The sequence below is a fragment of the Hipposideros armiger genome, unplaced genomic scaffold (genome assembly GCF_001890085.2).
Source record: "Hipposideros armiger isolate ML-2016 unplaced genomic scaffold, ASM189008v1 scaffold_669, whole genome shotgun sequence".
Classification (NCBI taxonomy): Eukaryota; Metazoa; Chordata; class Mammalia; order Chiroptera; family Hipposideridae; genus Hipposideros; species Hipposideros armiger.
Window position 1 is genome coordinate 902,125 of NW_017732019.1, and position 10,007 is coordinate 912,131.

At 33.3% G+C, this 10,007-nt stretch overlaps 1 protein-coding gene across 1 annotated transcript in view; it reads right to left on the minus strand.

Moving 5' to 3' along the window:
* The window catches only part of ACTR3 (actin related protein 3), a 64,038-nt gene that overhangs the window by 3,495 nt on the left and 50,536 nt on the right, over positions 1 to 10,007 (minus strand). Inside the window, exons 7-10 of the mRNA XM_019626375.1 lie at positions 9,973 to 10,004; positions 7,636 to 7,809; positions 2,210 to 2,302; positions 1,839 to 1,964 (exon numbers count right to left, since the gene is read on the minus strand). Coding sequence (XP_019481920.1) covers positions 1,839 to 1,964; positions 2,210 to 2,302; positions 7,636 to 7,809; positions 9,973 to 10,004 — 425 coding nt within the window. The remainder of the gene's footprint in view (positions 1 to 1,838; positions 1,965 to 2,209; positions 2,303 to 7,635; positions 7,810 to 9,972; positions 10,005 to 10,007) is intronic.

A 10,007-nucleotide genomic window follows, 5' to 3' on the forward strand; every position in this document is an offset into this window, starting at 1 on the left:
GAGGCTTTTCCATTAGTAAAATGAAACTAAAAAACATAGAAATGATGGGATTTGCCAAAACTACCACAGTAATAACTATTTTAGGAAAGAAAAATGGATGTTCAAACCAGTGGCTGAAAGTTTGATGAGAATCAGAATAGTTACATGATCTGAAAATATCTCCCCATAAGATTCTTATTAAAGGAAAAAAATAGTAACTTTATAGTAGAAACACCTGGAAAACACAACTTTAACCAAGTGATCTAAATTAACATATGGGACAAATCATATCATGTGTCTAGTGATATAATGCACTAAAAAGGATACAATATCACTTCTGTGGTGTCACTGCCAAAAGTGCATAATCATGAAGAAGTATCTGACAACCCCCAACTGAGAAACATTCAGCAAAACAAATGACCTGTACTCTTTAAAAACATTAAGGTTTATAAAGACAAAAAAGACTGAGTAATTGTTCCAGATTGAAGAGACATGGTAACTAATTCAAACACATGATCCTGGATTGGATCCTAGACCGAAAAAAATACTTATTTTTCTCCTTTTGATATAAAAAACAACAATGGGAGAACTGATGAAATTTGAATCAGGTCTATAACTAGATAATATATTGTATCAAAATTAATTTCCTGGGGCCAGCCGAGTGTTTCAGTTGGTTAAGAATTAGCGTAAGAGCGTGAGCTCTGAGCAACAGGCCGCCAGTTCGATTCTCACATGGACCAGTGATGCTGCACCTGAGCTGAGCTGCCAACAGGTAGCAGGATGGCTCAGCTGGTGAGAGCACGGACTCCTAACAACAAGACTGCCTGTTCGATGGTGGGCTATGCCCACCTGTAACTAGGACTGAACTTTGCACCTTGAGCTGAGCGGCACGACTGGACTTGAGGCTGAGCTTGCTGCGCCCTCCACAAATAAGACTGAAGGACAACTTGGCTGTTCCCCTCCCCCAATTCCCCAATAAAATCTTTAAAAAATAAATTAATTTTCTGATATTTTTTATTCTAATGCCCTGTTTTTAAGAAACATACACTGAAATATTAGGGGTAATGGGCCATCACATACTCAACTCATTCTCAAACAGTTCAGAAAAATATCAATTTTGCATGTGTAGGTATGTGTGTTATTTGTATATATACATAAATGTATAGAAAGAGGAAAATAAAGCAAATATAAAATCTAACATTTGGGGAATCTAGGTGAACAATATATAGCAATTTCTTCTACTAGGTTTTGCAACTTTTCTGTGTGAAATTATTTCAAAATAAAAAGTTTTAAAACTTACAAGTCATAAAAAGATATGGCTTATTTTTTATTAAAAAAAGATATTTGGTTGCCATTAAAAATTATAGATTGTAAAGGAATAAAGCCAGATTTAGATACAGATACAGAAAGACATTATGAAGATCTATAATGTCTTTTAGACATTAAAGCCAGCAGTCGCCATGAGTGGCCGTCCAGAGGCCGGCAACTGATTTGTCTCACCCGGGAAGAGCGCAATGATGGTGCCAGCTTGGGCCAGTAAAGCAACATCCTCCACAACCAGACTGAAGAACAAAACAACAGCAACTTGTCTGTTCCCCTCCCCCTGATTCTCTAGTGCTATTCCCCTCCCCCAAATTCCCCAATAAAATCTTAAAAAAAAACCACCTCTTTCACAGCTATAAGAATATTTTCCAGAAATGTAGATAATATCCTAGAGAAAGCAAATGACCAAGAATATCATGGACATGAATCTTATCATATTAACCACTTTCCATCAGAATACCTGACAGGTTCCTCCCATCTCCATTACAATAATCAGGGCACCCTCAACCTTCCAAACAATAATTGAAAAAACCAACCTTCAATCTCCCACCACTCAGTTCCTCACTTAATTTCAGCCTGGCATCTACAGTTCTTTTCAAATCTCGTTGCAAGCGACGTCCGAAGTCCCTGAACATGGTTGACCCTCCAGAGAGGACAATGTTCTATATTAGTGGAGAAAAATAAATAAATATGACCTTTATTTAAAAAGAATAAAATTTTAAAGCTATAAGAAATGGTACTCGATCCTATTATATACTTTTGAAGAGAGGTGTGTTTAATATTTACTCAACAATGGACATAAAATAAAGACATTTTTTAAAAGTAATATTTAGTTAACAATGGACATAAAATAAAGATGTTTTTTAAAAGTATGACCTTGAATAACAGTTTAGCTGTAAATACTGACCTTGTAGAGAGGACGTCTGACATCAATAGGACAATTCTGAATTACTTCATCTACAACTTCTGAGATAGGCTGAGTAAAGTCTGGGTTAGCAAACTGAAAAGTAAGTAAGGTTGGATATATGATAGAGATTAGATCAGTACTGACTTAAATATTACAAATAAAAATTGTTTTCAAAAAGTTATTTTTAACTTCATTCCATTTCCATAATGATTTAAACTGTCAAACTTTCCATCTCAAACCTACCACCCCCCAACAAGAGTCTGTTTAAAACAAACAAAAAACCTGTGAAGTATGTTGTATAACACACCTTTACTTACCACCTCAAATAAACTCTACAACCTGAGAACCTGTCAACAGCTTTAAAAAGATTTAATCCCAAAAACCTGGACATAAAATATTATTAACAAATTGTCAGAAAATATGTTCTATAATATTCATTTAAAAAGTGTTTTCAACTTGTTAATATAGAATTGTAAATTTTCTACATGGTCCTTTGTTAGCCATACTCTTCAGTATTTACCTAAAACAATACACACACACACACACACACACACACACACACACATGAGATTTACCTTCCCATTATACTTTCCTCACCTTTAAAATAGTTTATGTACTATATATACCATGAGCAAGTAAAGGCAAATATAGGGTCATTCATTCCCATGCTATATATTTCTGCGCCCTTCTCATAGTTTTTAATCGAGAATATGCAAAAATAAAAATTTACAAAATCTTCAAATAGTCACATAATCTGGATCCACCCACAGAAATTCTGATTTAGAAAGAAACAAAGTCTTATTTGAATATATCTTGAAAACGCTCAGGGACTATAGTGCTGTAGAATCCCAGATGACAACAGATAGAATGATATGAAGCAAAGCAACAAGCAATGAATTTTTAGTAAATAAAGAAAAAAAATTAACAATTAACAAATTAACAGCAAATTGTTGGAGTTTATTCAACACTTTAATACTAACAGTCACAACCTAGGGTCCCTATCAAGAACATTTTTAGGCCTTTTCTTTCACTTTGAGCAAAAGGATCAGTCCTGCCTCTAACTGCTCCCTGATCAGGTCTTCATATTATTGAGAGTGTATATCAAGGCAGGAATATTCTTTCTCTTGTGAAAAATTTATGGAGAATAAATCCAAGGAAATACATTAATCCAAATGGTTTTATCAAAAAAATTAATTTCCTTTAAAAAAAACCCAACAAAGTACCAAACTCATTCCTTCTAAAAACAGTTCTTTCTAGTATTTGTGATGAATTTAGCAGTTCAAAAATAAATATCCTTACTCTTTCATACATTTTATCTTCAGTGTTCAAGTTCAGACGCCTACACTTTCATCTAATCCAAACAAAGAACAGAGTGAATCCTTCAAACGACAGAGGAACTATGACACAGAAATATCTAAAGCTACAGGAGAAAGAATATTAAAATTCACTTGGGAAGTGACACAGTTCATACAATACAAAAAACAGGTCTATTCTCAGAAAATGTGGTGAACTAAATACGTATCTAATCTTGTTCTTTCTTCTCTTTAGTAGTAGAATCACTACTAAAGAAATTTTTAAAAAAAGGCATAATCCCAAAAGTATGGAAAAACAGAATAGGAAGAAACAGCAACACAATCTGGTAATCTGCAATCTGGAAAGCAGATAAACAAGATGATGCGCTCCCTCCAGAACATGTACTAAGTCAACAGTAGGGAGAGCCAAGAATCAAGCTATTTTGTATCACAAATGCCACAAAAAACTGGCCGCACCTATTAGAGCTGAAATTGAGGTGGAAGAAGGGCAAGGAGGAAGACTGGTTGAAAGTCTCTCTAAAGCAGTTAAAACCCCAGATCTTCTCCAAAGAAGTCTATCAAATGCCTCCTCCTCATTCAAGGAGAAAACTGGCTAATCTATTCTCTAAAGGGAATAAATTAGAGAGTCTCTGGACTCTTATACACAGCTACAAGGAATGAAAGCTAAAAGGGGGATTTAAGTAAAGGCATGCAGCCTACTGCTGACACACAAATGCCAACCCTCCTGCCCCATTTGCCAACCTTTACCTTCCCAGGTAGGAATCTTCTCTGGGAACTGGCCTACCCAAAAAGATCTAAAGAAACACACATAGGGCATTCCTCCAAAGAAAAGCCATAGTCAACAAGCCCTACCACCAAAGCTCAGGTTTCCAATCCTCTTCTTAATGTCTTCTTTCTAAATAAGCGAACCCCTCCAAAAGTCTCTAGCATGAAAAATACAGGAATCAAAACAAAGAAAAAAGGCAACTTGAAAGAAAGACTATGCAGAAAGACAATAACTACAAAACACCTATCATTAATAGCCTCAGAGAACCAAAAGATATGCAACCATAAAACAAGAACAGAGTATCATAAAAAAGGACTATTCAAAAGCAGAAGTGGGGGAAGCGCTTGAAAATTAAATGTTATCAGAAATAAAAAATTCAATAGAAGGTTCTGAGGTAAAATTAAAGATACAACCTAGAAAACTGGTATAGAACAAAACAACAAAGAGCAACTAGAAGAGAAAACAGCACATCAGAATGCTAGGGGACAAGGGAAGATCTACAAGCATCAAAGAGAAGAAAACAGGTCCGATACAAGGTTTAGAAATCATTTTTTTTTTTTACTTCAAGTTACAATGGAAAGCAATGGCTTCAAAATGCTGAAAGAAAGTGATTTCCAATCTAGAATGCTACACCCAAACTATCAAACAAGTATAACGGTAAAATGAATTCATTTTCAGACATGCAAAGACTTAAAAGTTTTCATTTCCCATGCACCTTTCTATCAGGAACCCTATCAACAGATGATCACTAACAAAATAAAGTGGGTTATAAGAAAGAGAAAGATATGGAAAAGATAAAAATGGAACCTAACACAAGAGAGTGGCAAAGGGACTCCCCAGAATGATGGTGAAGGTATTGGGACATATCAGGTGTGATCTGAATATCCTGAGAAGACAATTATAAAACTGGTCTAGAGAGTTTAGAGGTGAATTAATGATAATTATTTTAAAACTAAGCAAACAACTTATGACTTCAAGGAAAACAAAACAGAGGACAGGAAAATCAGATACAGCAAAATTTGTGTTCACAAAAATATAAGCACTGAATTTTTACCTAACAAATTACAATGTAACTATAATGAAATTATAGTGCAACTACTAGGACAAAAGGGTAGGAAAAGATACTGTTTGTTGTGGGGAAAAAAGGAGAAAAAAGGCAAATCCTCCTCTTCCATAGCTGGAAGTTGATAGAAAATGCCTAAAACTGAAAAAACTTCAAGTTGTAATATAACCAAAGTAATATGCAGCTAGGGAGGCAATCACCAAAAGAATCAACGAAAAAAGTTTGAACTGCTCACCTCTAGGGGGGAAAAACAGGTAGAGAAGCATGCAGGGCACTCATAGCTTTTATTAGAATTTAAATAACTAGAATTTTAAAATAATGTGCATATATGTAACTGATTTTTAAAAACAACTTTGAAAAAGAGAAAGGAAAACAGATTTCTCATAGAAGAAATTACAAGGAAAACAAAGCTATGGGGAGTCAAAGTTTTAAAAAACGAAGTATACTTGGTATATCAAACAATAAAGATTACTTAACTTAAAGAATGGAAAAAAATTATATATGAAACATTGGCACTAAGATAAATTTTCATCCAGAAAACTTTCCCTTTCCTAAGCAATGACACAATGAAAACACATTTTATTTCCATATCTAATGTTTCAAGGTTTTTACGACAGTCAAGACATTAGCTCAGGACATGTGTAGAGTATTCCACTCAAATGCTGCCTGCTTTGAAATCCAATAACTCCCTTCGTCCACGCCATTATCTGATCTCATGGTAATGCTCCTATTCACTAGGACTCTGGTTCAGAATCGTCCATAATACTCTAATTCCTGTCTTCAACTCAGGATTTTAATATATCTCTCCAGCATTTTCAACTTCAAACAATTTATATTCCTTAACTCAAGTGACTTTAATTCACATTTACTTCAGCCACTCACAGGTACATAGATAGGACAACTATCCCTGACTTCCAGCTACACAGTTATGTCTCTCTCCATCCTCTTGAAACCATACTAAAATGGCAGAAGGAAGTTAAAAGAAAAGGTAAATGCCCAAGGAAGAAAAAAAAGGCAAAGAAACAATGAATAAAATATTTCAACACTCTTTGGAAAACAAAGAAGTAATGTTATATCCTAAGTGCTTCCAGAAGGGCACATTTGTAAGTGAATCGATTTACCCTGGAGAATCTTCAAAAGTGCCAGAGATTGAAGGTATAAGAAACCACACAAAGAAAGGTAAAACAAGGCTTTAAAAAAATTGTTAAAAATCTCAAAAGGAAAGAGGAGACCCCCAGCTTCCCTTCAAGACCTTGTATAACCAGGCAGTTAATTACAACCCCCATAAACAAAAGAAAGAATAAATGAATAGAAAGTGACACAAATGAATAAATGAGGCAAAAATTTATGAAAAACTAAATTTTAAGAGAAAAAAATAATCACATTACACTACTGCCTCAAAAGTGAACATGCCATAAATAGTATATAAATAGTATAATACTATTGATCTAGCCAATAACTATAACATATGGACAGGCTTAGGGAAAAGAAGGTCAAGGAAAAAAATCAACTAACCTAAACGGATGTTAGCAAATAAACCATTTACACTGATAAATCAAGCATCAGTAGTACAAGCACAGTAGCTGGAAATCTGGATGTAATTACCCAGAGTAATGGCTAACTAAGTAAGAGCTAGTGGCTGCCCTGCAGAACACAAAAAGGGTGGGGAATGGGGTGGAGGTGAGGAGCTGCTCATTTTGTTTTAAGCCTGTCAATGTTGATTTTCAAAACTATGTGCATATATCCTTTTAATTAATTACTTCAAAAGCTGCAAAAAAAAGTGCTGTCTAAAAGTCATAAAGATAAATTTCATATACTAAGTTACTAGAACTTTTCATTATTAAAAGCACATCTTTCATTAATTTAATACAGCCTGCATGTTACTAACATTTCATAGAGACAGACTATTTTGCTAATAGTTAAATATTTTGTTATGACTATCAATTGACAGTTTTGTATAATGGTCATTTTACATGGGGGGAAGAAAGGGAGTTCTAGAACCCTTCCCAAAATAGTTTATTTAAATGATAATAAATTTTAAGGACTCCCTTCTTATCATAACCCCACATAAGCCATAAATATTAAAGACAGAAGTTTCGTTTTCCTAAGTATATGAAAAGTAGTAACTGTTTAGCCTGCTTTAACACAAGCAGTTATTTTTCTTGACTCAACTATAGCATTTTGTATACAAAAGAAACTTTCTGAGATTAACTCTTTCTGGATGTTAAGAGTTGATATTTTCTGCTAATATTTTAAAACAATTCCATCTAAAAAACAAAATTACCTCTGGATGAAAAAAGATTTCAGGTCCCAAGAATCTCTCATAACCAACATCAATGGAAAATTCTTTCTTTGAGATAGCATTGATTCCAGTATACTGTTTAATCCACTTTGATCCATCTGTGTCATACTTGTTAAATTCTTTTACTAAATCTGGGCAGACATAACTATAGCGCTCCTAGGAAAATCAAAGAAACAAGTAATATTTTCCTCTTGTTTTAGGAAAAGTATAAAAGAATGGCATATTTTCAGTAAGCTAGAAACAAATTATAAAAATCTTCAGAAAATAAAATTAGGAAATTCATCTGAAGAAAATTTTATGTTAGAGTTATTATAATGAGTAGTACAAATAAACAGCTCATCTCAAACACATAATTCCTGGCTCCATAGATCAAGAGAGTATGATTTGACAAACAGAGTCAAGTTCTACTATTTCAATGTCACTTCATAAAAATATTAATGTCATCCAACATTTTATACCATTTCAGTAATTAATGGAGTCTATATTCTAGAGAGAAGAAAGCATAAAATACGCACAAAAATGAATAATAATAGTTGATATATCCATACAAATTACTATAGATCCTTAATATCTACATGGAACAAAACAGATTATGCTCAAAGTAGGCAAAAGAAAAAAGGCTGAAAATATAAACTATTCTTTTTCACTGTATTGCGTGCAATGCTGAATTGCTGCATATTTGGTTGTATGTCCTAAGTAAAAGTTTTCATATAAAATGCAATTAAAAAATATTATAGGTTATAACATTCTATTTGCAATTTATGGACTCCTGATTGCAAGTCTTATATTTCTTTTTATGGAAAACCACACATTTCACATATTTTTATACATCAAGGATTCCACCTAAGATAGATACAAACATTATTAGTGATAATCAAAAGACATAAAGGGAATGTTAGAAAACAAAGGATGATTTGATTATGCTATATTAGGTCTTATTTCTCCAAACCTTGGAGGTAGAAATTACATAGAAATAATGATCCTTAAAAACATTCAGACTGAGAGCATCGGTATTCTCTAGAATAGATTTAAATCCTTGATGTTTTTGTTATTTTGTAAAACTCCGCAGATTTCCCAAAGATGTTGAAACAGTAGTGCTCATATTAATTTTTTATATATTTATATTGATGCCACCAATGTGGGGTGACTTTTGGCAGCCGTTTAGTAATTTCTTTACTACCTAGAAAGTAGTGAATTCATTTTCATTCCTAACTTATAGAAAAACCCTGGGCCGGCCGAGTGGCTCAGTTGGTTAAGAGCTCGCTCAAGAGTTTGAGCTCTGAGCAACAGCGTTTGATTCCCGGCCCAAGCTGAGCAGCCGCTAAGCTGCCAACAGGTAGCAGGATGGCTCAGCTAAAAAATAATAATAATAATAACAATAAATAAATAAATAAATAATTAATTAATTAAAAAACCTATTATCATGTAAAAATAGACAATTTAATAAAGTTATTTTTCCCAGAGCAGTTTTGCTTTTACATATTCAAAACGTGAGAAATCCACTGAAATTTTTTAGGTATGTTGACAAATGATAAAATTTTACAACGCAATGCTAAGTATTTCAATAGTTTGTATGAAACATTGATACAATACAGACTTATGCAGCATACAAATTATTAAAATATCTTAACATAGCCTTCACATTTTTCTATGTGTCATATCACTTGAGCCAACTATTCTATAACCAAACTATTAAATTACATCAAAAAAATTGTAACATTATAGTCACGGAACGTGGAGTATAGTGTGGGAGCAGAGTCAAGGGAATTGTAATAGATATGTATGATATGGGGGCGAGGGGGAAGTGGGACAGCGGATTTGGGGAGAGGGGTTGCTACTCTTGAGGGGTAAAAATATAATTATTGCATTGTGTTGTACAGCGGAAACGAATTTTTAAAAAAATGTTTATTTCACAGTAAAAAATTTTAAAAAATACATAAATAAACAAAATAATTGTAACAGAAAACTGTTAGGATTAACATAAATTAGTGAAAAAATTGAGATGTGAGGACTCTGAAGTGAACTAATTTATTTTTACAACAAGGAATAATCACAAAAATATATGTTAAAGTCAACTGGTAATAAATGTTCTTATATGTCAGTCCTCTCAAATGTGAAATGTAGAGAGACTAGGCAAAGGGTTGATAATCCCCCCAAATTTCCTTACAGGAAATACATGGAAAACATATATATAATTAAGGGTAACGATTTGTAACTGGCTAACAAGTTTTTTTTAGTACTGTTCTAAAAAATTGTTCATGTTAATATTATAATTTGATTTTAATTTCTAACTGAATTACACTCTCATCATTATTTTACCTTTACTGCCTTAGCAGTTTCCAAGGATTGCTCTG